The sequence below is a fragment of the Anolis carolinensis genome, chromosome 4 (assembly GCF_035594765.1).
Source record: "Anolis carolinensis isolate JA03-04 chromosome 4, rAnoCar3.1.pri, whole genome shotgun sequence".
Taxonomy (NCBI): domain Eukaryota; kingdom Metazoa; phylum Chordata; class Lepidosauria; order Squamata; family Dactyloidae; genus Anolis; species Anolis carolinensis.
The window spans coordinates 115,274,058-115,295,054 of record NC_085844.1 but is presented as its reverse complement, the minus strand read 5'-3'; the positions used below and the strand labels follow the sequence as shown (position 1 = coordinate 115,295,054).

The 20,997-nt window shown below is 42.0% G+C and overlaps 2 protein-coding genes across 2 annotated transcripts in view; one reads left to right on the top strand and one right to left on the bottom strand.

Annotated features, from left to right (window-relative positions):
* bcl2 (BCL2 apoptosis regulator) overlaps positions 1–9,933 on the top strand; it is a 194,254-nt gene extending 184,321 nt beyond the window's left edge. Inside the window, exon 3 of the mRNA XM_062977654.1 lies at positions 220–9,933. Coding sequence (XP_062833724.1) covers positions 220–354 — 135 coding nt within the window. The 3' untranslated portion in view covers positions 355–9,933. The remainder of the gene's footprint in view (positions 1–219) is intronic.
* The window catches only part of LOC100559144 (serpin B12), a 502,967-nt gene that overhangs the window by 358,460 nt on the left and 123,510 nt on the right, over positions 1–20,997 (bottom strand). The window lies entirely within an intron of this gene.

The following is a 20,997-nucleotide window of genomic DNA, read 5'->3' as shown; positions in this document are numbered from 1 at the left end:
CTCCATATTTTTGATTTAGGGAGATTACATAAAACCAACTGGAACTATCCCATCCTAGTAGCCTGGAATTTTGCCTTAGAGTTGGCAAATCCAACAGCAAGGCATCCAGTGGTGATATTTGGGGATAACCTTGTCTGTTTAATGCTTGAAACATGTTTTTTTTCCTGTTTCTGATCTTCTCTCTTGTCTGCTTGCTTCCCTTTCTTTTCTCCACTTCAGGATGCCTTTGTGGAGCTCTACAGCAACAACATGAGGCCTTTGTTGGATTTTTCGTGGCTGCCTCTGAAGACAATCCTAAGCCTGGCTGTTGTGGGTGCATGCATCACTCTTGGAGCTTATTTGGGGCATAAGTGACTTCTACCGGCTTGTGATGAACTGGTGAAAAAATCTCTCCATCTCTTTTATTTTTAAGGAACTGAAAAGAAGGGAGCTGGGAGAAGAAAATAATATCTGGTATTTTGTTTCCCTTGTAGCATAATGCTATTATTTTATGAGCCAAGTATCTTTCTCTCTAAATATTAAATCAGCTATTACTGCCAAAGGGAATATTCATTTATTTTTTACGATGCAGAAGAGTTATTTATTAAATAATAATTTTACATTTAACCTGCTATTTTCCTGAAATTCTGCAAACTGTACAACCTTAACTGTTGTAATGAACTTTTGAGGAGACTCCAAAGATCTTCAACATTCCAGAAAATATTGTGTTCAACTGACTTATTTTATTACAGTACGTTCTAGAATGGGCACAGAAGCATATGTGTCTTGTTCTTACAAAAGGTAATTAATGAGCTGCTAAACCCATTATGGATTCTTCAGATGGCGTTTCAACTCTACCCATGGAATAGATAATCTGAAATGCAGCAAGGATAAGATCAAAGCAAAATGCTAATTTTAGGATATTGTGATTGAACATGGTACCTATCTACATGAGAAGCTGATGGGACATTGAGGCCAGTAATAGTTTATGTAGTAAGTGCCCATCTTCGCACCACCACCACAAGCCAATAACTGTGTTTTAGAAGACTCCACAACTGGATCACAGCTGGAAATAAAGGTTTGCACAGCTTGTGAAGTATATTATTATATTGTATGGTATGTCATCCCACACCAGGCTAGGTCCTCAGAGGGAGCCATTTTGTGCATCTTCAAGCCTGGTATGAAGTAACTTGACATTGCAAAACACAGCTGATCCCGTGTACTCTTCAGCCATAACTTTATACAGCAACCCACGACCATCAGGAAACCATAAGTGCCTGTGCCTGCCTCACAAGAACTGCAGCCTGGGAGCCCCACCACCAACATACTTTTATCCACCACTGATCCCCGCTTTACATGTTGGATGCTTCTCGGGGAGTCTTAAAAGCAATTTGCGTTGCTCTCCATCTTTTGACTCTGATTCAAGATTGATTTGGCAAGAAAAAAGTGATCAGCTGAGAGAGATTAGCTCTGGCTATCCATCCACATCAGAATGGACGCCAACATTAAATTCTCCCTCTCTAATTGGAGCTTTATGGCTCTCAGAAGTACTGCATCCTGGTACTTGCATGAGGCCATCTTCAAAAGAAAATAAAATAAATAAGCTATCCAGCGCCTCAATCTGGAGAGACTCACAGACACCTGGTTCCTTGAGGTGCCGCTTGCCCTTTGCATGGAAATCTTGGACTGGCAGCAGAGCACATAATTCTTACTTTAAAATTATTCCGAGATAAATGCAACCTATTTAAGAAGACAGCTTTTCTGAGAAAACATTCTTTTGTATTAGGAGCCTAACCATGTAGATGGGTGGAGGTTGCTTGTGGGCTGAGCCTACACCAAATGCATGCCTGCCAAGGCTCACACTGCAAGTGGAGTTCCACTGGGAATTGCCACCCTTTCCCCTGTAGCTCCTCCTTGCTGTTACCACATGTTCGGTACTTCTCCCAACTATGCAAGCAGCAACAAGGACTAGGAGAAACACCACCAGCTTCCATTTTCTGTAAAATAACCGTATGAGCTTGATGAAGATGGGGCTTAGAGTGGAGGTGTCGGACATGCAGTCCTCCAGATATTTTGGCCTCGAACTCCCAGAAGTCCTAGACAACTTGTCCAATGGCCAGAAATTCTGGGAGCTAAAACCCAAAACACCTGGAGGGCCACAAGTTTGACACCACTGTCTTAGAGGGAGAGGTCAACCAAATGGGGCAGGAGTTATAGTAGCTGGGATGGGGTTTCACTTGGAGATGTGAGGGCATGTTGCCCAAGGATATCCCACATCTGCAAATGTCCATGTCTTAGGATACAGTGGTATTTTCATTGCTAACATTCTTAATGAAGAAGTGAGATTTGGTCACTAATGTAAAAATGGGATTATTCAAAGATAGCCATCATTTTGGTGATGATTATTGTGAGGCAGTGCCCCTTCCACTGGCCTATTAGCCCAGTTCATAAGAACCACAGCGGTCCATTGATTCAGTATGACTAGTACATGCTGAAAGAGTCCATGTGTACAGCTGGTGTTTTTGCACTTGCTAAGAGATTTCTTTGCCCTTTCACATTAAATAGGACCATGCACTGGAGACACGCATACCCCCGACCCCAACCTCCATGGTTACCTTTGGAAAATATTGGTATAGGGACTGCATTTGGGAGGGGAGAATCCAGCAATAACCCACCAGATGAAAAATGCCAACTCGTGCTCTCTTCTATGGATTCCAGCCAACAGGTTTAGGAACTGCGTGATAGCTATTAAAGCAGCAGCTTAGTGACTTTCTGGAAGAAATACAAGTCCAGAAAGAACAAAGTCTGAATTATATGTGGTGGATGTGTTTGTCATTTATGAATTTCCTTCTTCTTCTTTGTAGAAGTGTTTTCTCTCTAATGGGTTTCCATTACTTTGTTTATAAAACTATAAAGAAATAGACTGGGTTAATATTGATTTAGTGGTTAAAGGTAAGACATGTGCTTAAGATGATGTAGCAAAAAAACCCTTTAAAATGTTTGCTCAACAACACCTAAATGGAATATTTTATTTTATTTTGTGGCATTATATGCAACGGGAAAGCCCCAAGGAATGTAATATATTCATAGCTAAGGCTGTGGTATATATCATATTTTCAAAGCTGCATATGCATATATAAATATATATAGGATATAAAGAGATGTAGGCAGAATTCATTAGTATTTTATGCATCTCAAGAATTGCTGTAGCCACTTTGTAGTTAAGACACTTGGTTCCAACATTTCAAGAACAACCATACCATGAACCTCTTACACTTCACATCGGAAATAAATATATACTCACTTCATGTTTGAACTTGAGTTTCTAGATGCTGCGCAATGTCTGTTTCAACTTCAATTAGTTCTAATGTTTAGCTTCCCTGAAGCTAAAATGTTCCTTTGACAGTGGAAACCAGGGTGGTGCAGTGATTTAAACATTGGACTATGACTCTGGAGACCAGGGTTTGAATCTCCATGCAGTACCTCCCCAAACTACCTTATAGAAAGTTTCTATGTTGCCAAGAGAGCAGGGGGATGAATGGGAATGCATCCAACTATTTTCCTGTAGCTGGGGACACATCATCACCTACAAATGTCTGTTGCAGTGTATCCAGTTCATCCTCTGCTCTCGGGTAACATAGAAACGGTTGTGTTGAGGGCTGTGCATTAGAAGCCTTAGCTGTGAGGATGCAACTATGGTGCCGTCTACACTGATCATTTAATGGAAGTTAGCTTCAACTATGATGCACATGTCTCCCAATCCAGGATCTCAGCCAACATGTTACTTTACCAATTCTCCCTTCTATGGGATCAGTTAAAGCCTTGATAGGTAATGCCTTGAAGGGTGAGCCTTAGAATTGCACCACAGAAGCACCAGCCTTCATTGATTGACACTTGGGTTGAATGCCAACAATTTGATCAAGGGATGATTCACATCTCTGTGCTCATCACTTGATTTCTCATCGTCATTTGGTGACTCAGAACTTAATTACTCCCAGTCTGGCTCTATGCTGAGTTCAACACAACTCTGACAAAGTTACCTTTTGGGTTCCCAGAGTCGCCCAGCCACATATTCACTGGCTATGTTAGGCAAGGGAATGTGAGAGTAGTGTTTGAAAAAAATGGAACTTTCCAAATCAATGAGCTTCAAACCACTAAAGATAAAGGTAAAAGTTTCCTCCTGACATTAAATCTAGTTGTGTCCGACTCTTGAGGGTTGGTACTCATATCCATTTCTAAGCTGAAGAGCCAGTGTTGTTTGTAGACAACTCCAAGATCCTAGCATGACTGCATGGAGTGCTGTCACCTTCAGAGCGGTACCTACTCACATTTGCATGTTTTTGAATTGCTAGGTTGGCAGAAGCTGGGACTAACAGCAGGAGCTCACCCTGCTCCCCAGATTCGAACCACCAACCTTTTGGTCAGCAAGTTCAGCAGCTCAATGTTTAATCCGCTGGGCCACCGGGGGCTCCCTTTAAAACCCCTAACTGCATAAAATCAGGCAAGTAGTCTGGATATAAATCATCTCAAGTTTAAATTTCTTTCTTTGGGTTGGCATTTGAATGATAGGATCCATAAAGACAAGTCATCATCATCAGCAAGAAATCCCCAGACGTATTGCTCTAATTCCACCCTTGCACAAACATAACCTAGAATGCTGCCCTGGAATTACAAGGGAGTGTCCAAGAATAACTTGGCAACATCCAAAAGGTAAAGGTGAAGGTTTTCCCCTGACATTAAGTCTAGTTGTGTCTGACTCTGGGGGCTGGTGCTCATCTCCATTTCTAAGCCGAAGAGCTGGGGTTGTCCGTAGACACCTCCAAGGTCAGGTGGCCGGCATGGCTGCATGGAGCGCCATTATTGGATGGCAACTTCCAAAACTGTATCATAACTGTTCCGAAATAGGGATATGAGTTACAGGGTCACTCCGCAGCATTTTCACTCTGAAACGACTATATTCCTTCAGGTAGATCTAGAAGAGTGATTTCCAGTCTCTGGTCCTTCAGCTGTTTTGTATTTCAGGTTCCAGAAGCCCAGACCATTAGCCCAGCTGGCTTGGACTGAAGTCCAAAATTTTCGAAGGGCCAAAGTTTGGCAACCACTGATCTGCGATATAGGAAACATCAGTGGCAGGCCTGCTTGTTTTTACAGAGTTTAGAAGTTACTCTTTGGAATTCATCTCCAAGTCCATGGTCAATACACCTGCATGCTGGCTAAAGGATTCTGGAAGTTGTAGTCCAAACAAGTTTTTTTCTACACACAAATCCTAGCAAATAAAACAAGCAACCTGATTGTAGGAACTGTTTCAACCAGAACAGCAGAAACAGGAGTAAAGCAGCATCGACACACATAGAGCCTAGCATCATGGTGCTGCTTCTCTTCTCCCTTCACATCCTGTGTGATGCTTTTTCTTTTCTGCCCTAATCTCAGCACAGAGGTCTGTGATCTTAAACCCTGTATTTCATGCACTCTTTAGTTTCCTAATTGTCAATTATGGATTGAGGAACTCAAATAATCTCAGTGAAGATTAAAAGTCATTGTTCACAATGACTTTTTTAAAAGATGAAAGGAATTGTACAACACCGATGCTGCTACACAACCAATTATTTAAGCAAAGTGTACTTCGTTGTTACCACTCAATCCCAAGGTTTTTCAAAGCTGCTTTAAATGTCTTTTGAAGTACGTAGTCAGAAGTAGGGAGGTGCTGCCATGGGATGCTTTCTTGTGTCTGCTGGGCTTCTCCGTATCTTAATCAACTGTGTGCCAGAGAGGTCCAGGTACCTTTGATAGTTTGTGTCTTTAAAAAAAAAAACATCAATTGTGTTCCTTCCCCCACTCTCCTCTCTGCTGCAGAATTGTACATTATTGTGGCTGCGCTCACTAAGGACAGTTGATGTTGCTAATATCCATGGGAAACAGGTTTAGAAAGTGTGAATGTATATAAAAGCTTGTCCTCGTTTTTCTTTTTTTCCACCATGACCTGACAGTGTTTCCTCCTTTTTCTCCCTTGGTACATTATTATGGTTTAGAATGAAAAGTAAAAATTATTCCAAATCATCTATTCAGCACTTTCAGCCTGCATTGTCCTTTGTAATTTCCTTCACTATTCCTCAGACAGCTTCCTTGCGAAATAAGCCCATCTCGTTTTTGCAGCTGGGAACAAAGGCTCACATTGCAACCACATTTACACCAGGACTTATGAGACTCCAGATGTTTTTGAGGCCCTATTCCTATTGGCCCAGGCGATGTGAGGTACGATGGAAGCAAAAGTTCAGCAACTTGTGGAAGAGCAAATGTTCTCCACTTTTGCTATACCAATAAACCCAGCTTCACTTACCCACAGTTTGACTTATTCACTTAGGACTTCCTGTACAAGCTACACTCTTTTCATCTTTCATCCCATTGAAAATATTTTTCTTTGTGTCAGGAGTGACTTGAGAAACTGCAAGTCACTTCTGGTGTGAGAGAATTGGCCATCTGCAAGGACGTTGCCCATGGGACGCCAGATGTTTTATCATCCTTTGGGAGGCTTCTCTCATGTCCTCCCATGGGAAGCTGGAGCTGACAGACGGAGGCTCACCCTGCTCCCCGGATTCAAACTGCCCACCTTTCGATCAGTAGTCCTGCTGGGTTTAACCCAGGCATGGGCAACCATCAGCCCTCCAGCTGTTTTGGACTTCAACTCCCACAATTCCTAACAGGCAATAGTTTGACCATGCCTAGAATCATAGAATCATAGAATAGTAGAGTTGGAAGAGACCACATGGGCCATCTAGTCCAACCTCCTGCTAAGAAGCAGGAAATCGCATTCAAAGCACCCCCGACAGATGGCCATCCAGCCTCTGCTTAAAAGCCTCCAAGGAAGGAGCCTCCACCACGGCCCCGGGGAGAGAGTTCCACTGTCGAACAGCTCTCACAGTGAGGAAGTTCTTCCTGATGTTCAGGTGGAATCTCCTTTCCTGTAGTTTGAAGCCATTGTTCCGTGTCCTAGTCTGCAGGGCAGCAGAAAACAAGCTTGCTCCCTCCTCCCTATGACTTCCCTTCACGTATTTGTACATGGCTATCATGTCTCCTCTCAGCCTTCTCTTCTGCAGGCTAAACATGCCCAGCTCTTTAAGCCGCTCCCCATAGGGCTTGTTCTCCAAACCCTTAATCATTTTAGTCGCCCTCCTCTGGACGCTTTCCAGCTTGTCAACATCTCCCTTCAACTGTGGTGCCCAAAATTGGACACAGTATTCCAGGTGTGGTCTGACCAAGGCAGAATAGAGGGGAAGCATAACTTCCCTGGATCTAGACGCTATTCCCCTATTGATGCAGGCCAGAATCCCATTGGCTTTTTTAGCAGCCGCATCACATTGTTGGCTCATGTTTAACTTGTTGTCCACGAGGACTCCAAGGTCTTTTTCGCACACACACTGCTGTCAAGCCAGGCGTCCCCCATTCTGTATCTTTGATTTCCATTTTTTCTGCCGAAGTGAAGTATCTTGCATTTGTCCCTGTTGAACTTCATTTTGTTAGTTTTGGCCCATCTCTCTAGTCTGTCAAGATCGTTTTGAATTCTGCTCCTGTCTTCTGGAGTGTTAGCTATCCCTCCCAGTTTTGTGTCGTCTGCAAACTTGATGATCGTGCCTTCTAACCCTTCGTCTAAGTCGTTAATAAAGATGTTGAACAGAACCGGGCCCAGGACGGAGCCCTGCGGCACTCCACTTGTCACTTCTTTCCATGATGAAGACGACGCATTGGTGAGCACCCTTTGGGTTCGTTCGCTTAGCCAATTACAGATCCACCTAACCATAGTTTTGTCTAGCCCACATTTTACTAGTTTGTTTGCCAGAAGGTCGTGGGGGACTTTGTCGAAGGCCTTACTGAAATCCAGGTACGCTACATCCACAGCATTCCCTGTATCGACCCAACTCGTAACTCTATCGAAAAAAGAGATCAGATTAGTCTGGCATGACTTGTTTTTGGTAAATCCGTGTTGACTATTAGCAATGACCGCATTTGTTTCTAAGTGTTTGCAGACCACTTCCTTAATGATCTTTTCCAGAATTTTGCCTGGTATTGATGTGAGGCTGACCGGACGGTAATTGTTTGGGTCGTTCTTTTTTCCCTTCTTGAAGATAGGGACCACATTCGCCCTCCTCCAATCTGCTGGGACTTCTCCCGTTCTCCAAGAACTCTCGAAGATAATTGCCAGTGGTTCTGAAATAACTTCCGCTAGTTCCTTCAGTACTCTTGGGTGTAGCTGATCTGGCCCTGGGGACTTGAATTCGTTTAGAGAGGCCAAGTGTTCCTGGACAACTTGTTTCCCTATTTGGGGTTGGATTTCCCCCAATCCTTCGTCCATTCCGTGTTGCTGAGTTAAACCCATTGTGCCAGTGGGGGCTTCTCATTGAAAATAATAAGGTACACTAATATACACAATTTCACGTATCCATGCAAAGTCCAGGAATGTATCCCCTGTATAAATGGGGGCATATTGTATATACTTATCTGGATGCTACTGAACTCAATGAGATGTCAAAGATGTGCAATTCTTAGCATTGTCCTGATAACATTTTCCCCAAATCCGTGTAATAACTAGCTAGAAAATGAGGCAATGTGACTCATTAGGGACGTCTGCTGGGGCCAAAAAACAGCCATGTGGATTGCATGTTGTCCTTCCGACTCTGGCCATACAGGAACCAATTTGGCTAATTTGCGGAACATCTTTTAAATTATTTTTAAATGGGTGTCTATTTGAAGCTGTTTCATTCCTTTACCTCTTGAAGCTTTCTTTTAGTTCTAAAAACAGGTCAGCTGATTTTTTTTCCACAATGCAGTACCACTATCCCCACTAGAAGCCTGTTTTCACTCTCTTGCCACCAAAGCATGAACACCAATAACACACCATCAGAGGGATACGGGCATTCTGCATATGTCTCCCTGAATCCCCTTAACCCCTCACTCTCTGTGCTTTGTGGATGAATATTACTCAATGCAAAAAGAAAGGCTACAGATGACGGGGAAGCCACTCATAAAGGAGTCCCCATTGACAGCATGAATGGCCTTCTGCAATGAACTGCACTATTGGCTGTGCTGGTTATTTATTTACAGTATTTATATTCCGCCCTTCTCATCCCGAAGGGGACTCAGGGTGGATCACAGAACACATATATGGCAAACATTCAAAGCCGATTATAACAATGACAAGACAGACAACACATAGAGGTATATATATATATATATATATATATATATATATATATATATAGAGAGAGAGAGAGAGAGAGAGAGAGAGAGAGAGAGAGAGAGAGAGAGAGGCTTTCCCATCTTTCGGCATCTTTGGAGGCTGTGCTCGGTTCTGGCCACCGGGGGGTGCTGTCGCTCCATCTCCCTGCCGAAGAGCTTTCTTTGTTTGTAAACTTCCTCTTTTTTCTGATCGAAACGCCGAGCCTAAATCCCTCCCTGCTTTTTAATGCACTTCCAATTTATCTTCTCACATTTGTTTTCGAATTTCTAGGTAGGCAGAAGCTGTGCAAAAAGGTCAGGAGCTCACCCTGACCTGGGCTTCGAACTGTCAATCTTCTAGTTGGCAAGATTTATTGCAGCTTGTTGTGCTAAAGCCCGGCCCGGCTTGGTTAGAGCTGATGGGAGTTGCAGTCCAATACTGAAAGGGTCATAAGCTACTACTCTCTGTAAGGAAGGGGATCACTGTACCTATTGAATGAATTACAGCTGTCTTTTTTCTTCTATCTGAATATTATTTAACACCAGCCTCTTTGTAATATACAGATCTGAGTTTTATTTCAGTGTTTTGGATGTTGTATGTAAAAATAAAAATAATAGTTTGCCTGTATATTATCATTTATTAAAACAAGTACATTCTTTTTGTTTTGAAGTTGTCATAAATCATGTTGTCATTAAGCATTCCAGCTAATTTTGTGAGAAAAAAAATAAAGCACACTATGAGAAGTTGGCTTTTTGGTTTATTCCTGCTTGCCCAGAATCTTGCCAGTCAAGTTCTGCATATTGGAAAATCAAATTAATGTCTGACTTGAACCATTGCCTAATAAGTAAAATGAAGCTCCAAAATCAATTTCAGCTCCATCACCATCACAGGCTTGTAAAATTGAGGCATAAAATCCTTTTTTTAAAAAATGGATATCGGTTTTATAGGAATTTGGCATTCTGAGTCCAAAAATGACCTCAGATTTGCTCGTTGGTGTACATTCTTTTCACAACTTGCTTAGACATTTTAATGTTTTAATATATGAGTGAATGAAATTAATAATGAAATTAGTAATGAAATTTGTGAAAGGCCTGTGTGTGGCCTGACACATTTATTGCATTTTTTTAAAAAAATTCAAAACCCCCAAACACATAAAAAACAGATATAATATTGAAAAAGCTTTTTTTCATCTCAGGTCCCTGAAACATTCTGGTTTTTGAGAATGTGTGAAAAATGAATTGCACTATTCCTGGCATCCTCTTTGGAACATATGAACCCATACATTTTCCTTACATGTGTGCATATTCTTTTTTGGGATGTTGAAAAGGTTGGTATTTCCATTTTCCACAGCATTCAACCCCACACTTCTCATTGAACAACCTCTTGAATCCTACCAGATAGTTTTCTTATGTATCTTTGGGAACAATCTGGAGGATAGAAGGGGACTTTGTCCCCATTGCCAAATATAAAATGATGACATTGGCATCAGGGTCCTCCAAAAGGATGAGTGGAAGAAGTTCTTCCCTTTGGCTTCTACTGCAGAGCTTTTTTTTTCTGTGTCAAGAGAGACTTGAGAAACTGCAAGTTGCTTCTGGTGTGAGAGAATTGGCCATCTGCAAGGACGTTGTTCAGGGGACGCCCAGATGTTTTGATGTTTTTACCATTCTTGTGGGAGGCTTCTGTCATGTCCCCGCATGAAGCTGGAGCTGATAGAGGGAGCTCATCCGCACTCTCCCCGGCACTCTCCCCAGCTACCCAACCTTCAAGTTGTCAGTCCTGCTGGCACAAGAGTTTAACCCACTGTGCCACTGCGGGGTAATGGTGATGATGACACAATTTCCAACAGGAGGATCAGGAAGCAACAATATGGATCAGCTGCAATCCAACATCTCCTTAGTGTCACACAAATACAGTATCTTCATATGGAGCTATGCTATACTAGCAATACACAATCCTGGTGCAGACACTATACAATGCAAGTAAATGATTGAGTACTATTTCACAATGTGCAACCACAACCTCCAATGTGAAGACACAATTCATAATGTGCAATGACCACATACAACGTTGCTGCACACACAGCTCTGTTTCCACCACTGGCAGCAGAATATGTCTGCTTTGCCATGGTGAACAATGCACTTACCTTGTGTAACATGGCTTACATTTGTGTACCTCACTAACAGATTAAAATTACTGCCTGGTATCAACAGCGATTGTCTGGTACCACCCAACAGAGCAGATACCTAACATGAAAACAACAGAAATGCCTGGTGAAGTGAGGAGAGCATTTGGAAGAACATCTGCCCTCCCCACCTTTGTTTTGGTACCACCACCTATCAGACTAGAGCTCACAGTTTCAAAAGGACCCAACAACATGCATCATTTGTTGTGATAGCGATGGCATTTGCTGTACAAATCTGAGCTGAGATCCTGCATCATGAGGTGTACAGGTCTTCGGTAGCTTCCTCTTTGTATTTATGCCTCCCCCAAAAAGACTGGAATTCATAATCACTGTTTCATATGCATACCCTAGCGTTACATATTCACCACTGATTTGTATTCATAATTTGTATGAATTTAATAGTGTAAGAATGCATAGGGCTCATAAAAGAGGTTTCTTGGTCCTGACTTATTGAGAATCAGCCACTGCAAGCAACTGGGATCTATTGTCAATTGAGGTGCAATGGACTGACATTTCCAACCTATTCCCATGAGGAATATATAATGCAAGGAAGAATTATGACAAGAATCCTGCTTCTGTCACACCAGAGATTACTGGCAGGAAGGGGAAGGAAACATCAGTCTGCTCTATTCTGATGAACAAGAGAACAGACCTTTGTGGCTCGCAGTGGCTGCTGTCTGGTAAAGCACAACTGGGTGTCGAACCAGGAGAATACTTAATTGTACTTAGTCCTGCTACTCAATTACAGTGATGTATGTCAGACATACATCATTGCAACTCATCAATCTGCCAACTCACCTTATAAGCAGTGTCGCTCCCATTCCCCCACATGTCCCACTCCCCCACATGTATTCTTAACTAACCTTGGTCTCATCTGTAAGCGGTGCTCTATATGGGCATTTCCTGAGAGTGGATGGATGATCAGGGACATATCCAAATATTTTCTCATACCGAAATACACTACAGCATGTATTTGCATAAACCTCAAGTTCTTGAGAACTATCGGCAGATGATGTCCTTGCAGCATGTCCAGCTGTAGAAAAATAGGTAGACATATTGTCAGCTAAAATCTTCCATGGATCAGGGATGTGTTTCATTTCTTTTGGGAGAGAGTTACACAATACAAGTGCAATTATTTTACACACTCTTTTACAAACTGAAGAAAGGTCCAGCCATCTATAGTTTTATTTCGGTATTAAGTCTTTGGAAAGAACCAAGAAGTCCACCTGGGGTTCTCATACATCGTCCATTCACAAAGAGTTTTGCTCAGCTTGAATTGTGTTTAACAGCATCACATGTCGTGAAATACTGGTTAATTTAGATATAGCTATCTCAACCTATGTTACACCAATCCTTAAAAAGCACCACAACAACAAAAAGGTGTTTCATTTAAGGATAATTCAAAGTGTCAATATGTATTACACTATGTAACAAAATTGGAAACATTTTCAAAAAAAATTCAAAATGTTATTTATTGTTTAATTGTGTGGTACAGTAGAGTCTCACTTATCCAACACTCGCTTATCCAACGTTCTGGATTATCCAATGCATTTTTGTAGTCAATGTTTTCAATAAATCATGATATTTTGGTGCTAAATTCGTAAATATAGTAATTAGTGCACTGCATTACTGTGTATTGAACTACTTTTTCTGTCAAATTTGTTGTATAACATGATGTTTTGGTGCTTAATTTATAAAATCATAACCTAATTTGATGTTTAATAGGCTTTTCCTTAATGCCTCCTTATTATCCAACATATTCGCTTATCCAACATTCTGCTGGCCCGTTTATGTTGGATAAGTGAGACTCTACTGTACTTACATTGAGAATGGTTGTTATACTCTAGTAACTTTTGTTTTTGTGTCTGAGGTTAATACTATTATTTCTTTCAGTCTAGGGCGGCACTTTTGTTTGTAATTTTCCTTAATGAAAATATGCCCTTCAGTGTGCAGACCACAACAAAGTTTTTGCAGTTTAATAAACTTTTTCCATGTTTTATGATAGAATCAATTAGGAAATGACATTTATAACCCAGGAACAAAAATGTGTTACATGTTAGGATTTTCTGGGTGTTAGGAGAAAACTACCCCAAAACATCAAAGAATCCAAAATACGCAAAAGCAGGATATTTAAAGTTGAGCATTCAGCTCACAACAAGCAGAGCGTGAAGTGCCATGTGGCTGTAAAGAATTTAGAGCTTAGGAGGCAAAGATCCAGAGTTCAACCTTTAAAATCACAAAAGGTTTATTTATATTAACAAGAATAACTACATTTCTTAATAGTAAAGAACTTATATATGAAATGATTTGTGGACAAGAAATATGAACATCTTGCCATAAACATTTTACTATTCTGGGGGCAAAAAGGGCTTTGGAAAGCTGGTGGAAAAGTTTTCCAGATTTATTTTCCTGGACCTTCGTCTCTCTTCTACAGCAGAATCAAACTGGGCATTTTACTTTTTGAGATAAAGAATTTCATGGTTCATTCTCCATTCAGAGGCCAATATTCTGTTCGGACAAATTGCACTACATGCATGCTGTGGCTTTTGTGGATATTGTGAAATGGTAACACTGATGAAAACAAAACACTGCATGCGGCGGGAGCATTGACCTTTTATTTTAAAGCTTCTGAGCACTGCCCTTTGCCCTCATGCACAATGATTTTAATTCTGCATATATTGTGTGTTTATTCGTTCAGTCGCTTCCTACTCTTTGTGACCTCATGGACCAGCCCATGCCAGAGCTCCCTGTCGGCCATCTGGCAACTCCAGCTCCTCCAAGGTCAAGCCAGTCACTTCAAAGATACCATCCATCCATCTTGCCCTTGGTTGGCCCCTCTTCCTTTTTCCTTCCTTTTTCCCCAGCATCATTCTCTTCTCCAAGCTTTCCTGTCCTCTCATTATGTGGCCAAAGTACTTCATCTTTGTGTCTAATATCCTTCCCTCCAGTGAACATCTGGGCATTATTTCCTAGAGTATGGACTGGTTGAATCTTCTTGCAGTCCAAGGCACTCTCAGAATTTTCCTCCAACACCACAGTTCAAAAGCGTCTATCTTCCTTCGCTCAGCCTTCCTTATGGTTCAGCTCTCGCATCCATAGCTTACTACGGGGAATCCCCTTGCCTTAACTATGCGGACCTTCATTGCCAGTGTGATGTCTCTACTCTTCACTATTTTATCGAGATTGGTCATTGCTCTATATATTGTGTACTACATTGTAAAGGGATTGTGTGGAAAATCAAAACTAAATAATTCTGCTTGTGGCTATTTATGCTATGTTTCATACATGCAGGATTTTGGTCAGAAACTGGACAACCAATTGACCAATGTTACTTCATTACTGGTGATAGGATTGTATTTTCCACCAAACCTGAGGGATGAACACCAGTTTAGAGGAAGAAGAACCCTGTGAGATGCAGCCTTCTGCCAGGATTCAGACATAACAGCTGGAGACTGCCATTGTCACTTGTAAGTAGCTGCTAAGGCTATACTCTCCCTAATGGTACAGTTGGTTTGAAAAGCAGTGACAAGTCAGGATTATGTGGATGAAAGATGGGAGGTCTTTCTAGAATGAAGGAGGTCTGTTAGCCTCATCTCTGAAAGGTGGCTTACCACTCAATCCAGAACACGGATCGATAGTCATACTCACAATATGAGGATAGTGTGGATAGAGTGGGGCAGGGCAAATGTTCTCTCCTCCTCGCACATTTATTTTGAACTGAATGCTTGAACAGGGTTTGGAAATTCACAGGATCACAGCAAGATAGCAAGTTTTATTATGCTGAAGTCTCAGATGTGTTATAACAAAATTCTGTCAAATCTACACCTCTCTCAGATCAAGCCATGTTTAAATGTTTAAAGCCTCTGCTTGAAAAGCATATGCAAGACGCATTTGCGTTTTGTTAACAACCAAATTATACAATGGAAAGTGCCTGGCAGTTTGCAGAGAGAAGGGAACAAACCCTCGAATGTTCCTTTGGAGAAATAACAGCTGTTTTTTTCCGAGCGCAGAAAAACTATGGGGTAAAGAAAATCCCTCCTGTAAAATCCAAAGATTTGGACAAAAGGAAATCAATAATGAGGAGAGGATGTTAAGAAGGGAGAGAATGCCTCACCTGCTTTATCCATACACGTTGAGGGAATTCAAAGTTTAGACTCCAGATGTGGAACAAAAACCCTGATTTGCAGGAGTTTCCTGTCAGTTTCCACCCGTAACATTAATTTACGGTCACATGAGAGAGACAGAAAGGGAGAGAGAGAATCACTTTGGTTTTCTGCCAATCCTATCTTTGCATAACTGCAAATAGAAGGATGCTGAGGCAGCCAGCAATCCCTTCCAGACAATTATTTTGAAGATACCATCTGCACAGTAAAATTAGACAGGACACCCTGGTTGAGGGGCTAAAATGTAAACCCTTGTGTGTCCAGAGCATTGGTGGTTAATTCTCCGCACATGAAGTGGAGTTATTCTACACCTATGAGGCTTCCACATCAGTTCTTAGCATGTGGCTTTCAAACGAAGGTTGAAATCATAGTTCCGTTTTTGCTTTGTGTGTGCCATGCTCCAAGTTCAATCCCTGTGACAGATCCCTTTACTCAGGCTGGCCCCAAAACTTCAGCACCTGGGAATCATGCCCTAGATGTACCTAAAGCCTATGAAGCACTCAATTTGGTATAGGCAGGTTTGCAGAAGAATCAGGCCATGTCATTATAGCCCAGTGGTTTCCAACCTTTTTTTGACCAAGGCCCACTTGACCAAGGTCCACTTTGACCAGGGCCCACAGGTTGAGAACCATTGTTGTAGCCAGATGCAAAATGATGACATCGGCATTTTTTTCATGTCAGGAGCTACTTTAGAAACCACAAGTTGCTTCTGGTATGAGAGAATTGGCTGTCTGCAAGGACATTGCCTAGTGGAAGCCCAGATGTTTTGAGGTTTTTACCCTCGTAGGAGGCTTCTCTCATGTCCCCGCATGGAGCTGGAACTGATAGAGGGAGTTCATCCGCACTCTCCTGGGTTGAATTCAAACCAGCAACCTTCAGGTTAGCAACCCAACCTTCAAGTCATCAGTCCTGCCGGCATAAGTGTTTAATCCACTGCGCCACCGGGGGCTTGTATAATATCAGCATTGAGAGCAGCTATTGTTCTCTAAGGACTTCATCATATGGGGGGCTGCAAACATCATAGAATGCTTGTGCCTCAGTTGATCCATGGAGACCCACGTTGCCCATCACATGATGAACACTGACTTTCGGAAGGGCTCTATCGAGCTGGAGTGCAAGCGTCCTACAGTGCTGCGCACAGATATGGGAAGTTTCCCATGTTGCATAAGAAACAATGGTGCCAGTGCAGGGGGTGGCCGCGTGGCGACACTTCCCCATATATGGTGGGGAAGTGTCACTGTGGGTGAGGAATGGCGTGGGATCCCAGGATTGCTCCGCTGTTCTGCTCATTTGCCACGGAGGCTGGCGAATCACCCTATGCAACCTCCTTGATGTGATGAGGTCACAAGGGTCTCGAAGCTATTACAATAATTTTTTGTGGACAGATGCCTCTCTCATCCTGCCTGTTCACTACAAGCACTGAATGGCTGTGAAGGAGGATTCAATACACTAGAGGCTTTCAGTATTTGGAGGATCTACTATGTTATGCTGAAACATAAAAGCCCAAATCTTCCAGCTGTAAACAACCTGGTTCTCCAATGTGGAGAGTCCAGGGTGTGACAAGAGTCCTTTGTCAATTGGAAGCCAGCATGAATGTTGCAGATAATCACCCTAGTTAGCATTAGAAAGGTTCATCTCTTGCCTGGGATGCATCCTTTGTTCAAAGTCATTAGCCATTCCTGGGGCTCCTCTGCCCTCAGAGTGTTGCTTCCCATCTACTGTTCTGACTTTTGTGTTTTTTAATACTGGTAGCCAGATTTTGTTCATTTTCATGGTTTCCTCCTTTCTGTTGAAGTTGTCCACATGCTTGTGGATTTCAGTGGCTTCTCTGTGTAGTCTGACATGATAGTTGTTGGAGTGGTCAAGCATTTCTGTGTTCTCAAATAATATACTGTGCCCAGGTTGCTTCATCAAGTGCTCTGCTATGGCTGATTTCTCTGGTTGAGTGAGTCTGCAGTGCCTTTCATGTTCTTTGACTCGTGTTTGGGCGCTACGTTTGGTGGTCCCTATGTAGACTTGTCCACAGCTGCATGGTATCCGGTAGACTCCTGCAGAGGAGAGAGGATCCCTCTTGTCTTTCACTGACCGTAGCATTTGTTGGATTGTTGAACAAAGGATGCCCCCCAGGCAAGAGACGAACCTTTCCAATGCTAACTAGGGTGATTATCTGCAACATTCACGCTGGCTTCCAACTGACAAAGGACTCTTGTCACACTCTGGACTCTCCACATATATATTTACCTTCCTTGCCTAGTTTCTCCATGCCTCACAACCTCTGAGGATGCCTGCCATAGATGTGGGCGAAACGTCAGGAGAGAATACTTCTGTAACATGGCCACACAGCCCGAAAGACATACAACAACCCTGTGATCCCGGCCATGAAAGCCTTCGACAACACTAATGAAAGTTGTTTCTGCTCCAGGTTGTAATACGAAAAAATGCGGAAAAGTCAAAAGGGATGTGTACTACTGTTCCTTTATTTTTCTTTTTATGCCTATTGCTTCTTGTCATCTGCTGATTTGGTTCTAGTATCACCTTTATACTTAGGATTTACCACTTTGTTGTTCAGTCCTGATCTTGCTCTCTCTTCTCTTGCCCAACTCTCTATTGCTGCTTTTTTTTTTTTTTTTGCTCTCTCCCAGTGGACGAATGCCCAAAACTGAGCTTGCCAAAACTGCACTTCTATTCTCTCTCCTTCTCAGCCTCTCTCAACATCAGTTTTGATGGTTCTTGGGAATGGCACTCTTTGTTCTTTGCAATCTCAAAATCTTGGAACGTAGCTGGTTTCTTCCCTTTTTCCTTTCCCAAATATACCCATACTCCTGTGAAGTCTTGCCATTTTCCCTCCAAAATCCCCCCTCCCCACTTTATGGAAACTGCCAACATTTTAATTTATCCACTTCTTATTCTCTGTGTCAATTATTGTATTGTTCTTCTGGTTGGTCTTCTTGCTTCATTACACTGGGATTCTTATGCCTCTCCACTTCAGCTCAAATGCTGCCACCTCTTCCCAATGCCTTAAACTTTTTACATGCTCCTTCCCACCACTGGCTTAAATTTTCCTCTAAACTGTATAACACTTTAAGATTCTTGTACTTAACATAGGGAGCCAGTGTGGTGTAATGATTTGAGTGCTGGACTAGATTTTGGGAGACCAGAGTTCAAATTGCTATTCAGTTATGGAATTCCACTGAGTGAACTGGGGCAAGCCATACTTTCTCACCCTTAGAAGACAATGGCAAGTCTTCTCTGAATAATAAATGGTGTCAAGAAAATCCTATAATGGGTTTGCCATAAGTCAGAGTTAACTTGAAGGCACATAACAAAAATAAACCTTAAAATGCATCATTATAGTCCTCATATTCTCTTCTTCTCTTTCATTGGGGCTTTATGGGTCTAAGGCTGAGATCCTATGAGATGTTGATGGAGCATAATGTCTCACCGATCTTCTGATAGCCAAGCAAAGCAATAATGTGACCCACACGTTCTTGTGAAATGCTGATTATGCTTGAAATTTCTCTCTGAGTGATACAACGCTCATCCTGAATCAATCTGTCAACCTTTTGCTTGTGAAACTCGATGGTTGCTGTCACAGGATGTCCAACTCTTTGTTTGTCACGCAAGTCAGATGTTCCCACCTCAACATCTTTAAACTTACTCGCCCAAGGACACACAGTACTCACATCAACACAATCACCATAAACAGCTTGCATTCTCTGATTACTCTCCTTTGGGGTGACACCTTCTGCTGTCAAGAATTCAATGACTGCACGTTGCTTAAGTCGCATTGATCGACCGTCTGCGCAGGGTTCCATACTTCGCACTTTAAACAACACAACCACTCAATGCTAAGGCTTCCTGCCAAATGGAACTGTAGAGGAGAGTCTACTGAACAAGCCAGTACCTGTCGCATAGCAGTACTGCCATCTGTTGAGTTACGAAGGTAGAGGCATTACTTTTCATTCAACCCTCGTACTTAACTGCCCTGGCTCAATGCTACCGAATCCTGAGAGCTCTAATTTCTTAAGACACCAGCACTCTTGGGTAGAAATGGTTAAACAACAACTCCCATGATTCAATAGCAATGAACTATAGCAGTAGTCAAATTGTGTTAATTCTACAGTGAAGATGCACCCATAGTCTGTGGCTGTCCTTTGAGAAGAGCACACCCTCCAGATGGCATCCAGCTGAGACACTGCTCACTGTTCCAATTAGGAGGGCTTTGATGGTTATTGCTTCTGCTTCCCTCCTGGGCTTTTGATGTGGCTATAATATACCATTTTAAGTAAACATTTGCTTAGTTTTGGGTTGTCTTCTTTTCTTTCCCATCCCCTTTGGCCCATTGCGTAGGGTCTTGTAGGTTATGGCCTTATTTGTGCCTTTACCTAATTTTAAATTGTGTTCTTTTATTTTTGTAAGCCATTCTATTTTGGGCAACAGCTTTATATTTTGAGTAAGCAAATCTAAAATTAGGGAGGTTTTGTCAATGGCTGTATCCCTTTTCCGTTGCAGCTGCTTCACACACTGCGATTCTCTTTCCCCAGACACCCAGCCTTCTTCCTCTGTTATTTCATTCAAACGCTTCCTTAAGATACAGCTTTTTACCTTGGCTTTCCCTCATTAAGCTTCCTTTCCTTTCCTTCCAAATATGTTCTTTCTTCAATTAGATTTTTTTTAAAAAAACACCTGTGGGCAGTGTCTGTTTTATCTTCAATGTTTATACATTGCCAAGCAGTTTAAAAAAGGTATACATAAAATCAATGCCTTATTGTTAGTAAAATAATTTTTATATCATGTCAGAAGTGACTTGAGAACACACTGCAAGTCGCTTCTGGTGTGAGAAAATTGTCCGTTGCCCAGGGGACACCCAGATGTGTTATCATAACAACAACAACAACAATTACAGCAACAATAACAACAACAACTTCATTCTTATATCCCGCCCCATCTCCCCGAAGGGACTCGGGCGGCTTACATGGGGGCCAAGCCCAGTAAAACAAAATTAGAATATATCACCATAAAATATAATTGCATTAACAATGAGTTGAAGACATACCATCCTGATGGGAGGCTTCTCACATGTTCCCACAAGCTAGAGCTGACAGATGGGAGCTCACCCCTTCTTGCGGATTTGAACCAGCAACCTTCAGGTCAGCAACCTAACCTTCGGGTCAGCAGTTCAGCCAGCACAAGGGGTTAACCCATTGCGCCACCGCGGCTCCTGCAGAAAAATAATAGACAGTATGTTGTAATTGTACTGTTGTTATAATAGAAAATTTACCTTCTTCTCTAATTGTCATAACAATACATATGAAGTCTGCACTTAAATTGCAAAAGAATTCATTTATTTGTTGCCGCCTTTATCCCATATCATTTCCCCTGCTTCCAGAGTCAATAATGGTCTTAAGTATTAAAACAGTTGTTAAGCAGGCTGGCAACAAGATAATTTCTCTTTGTTCTTA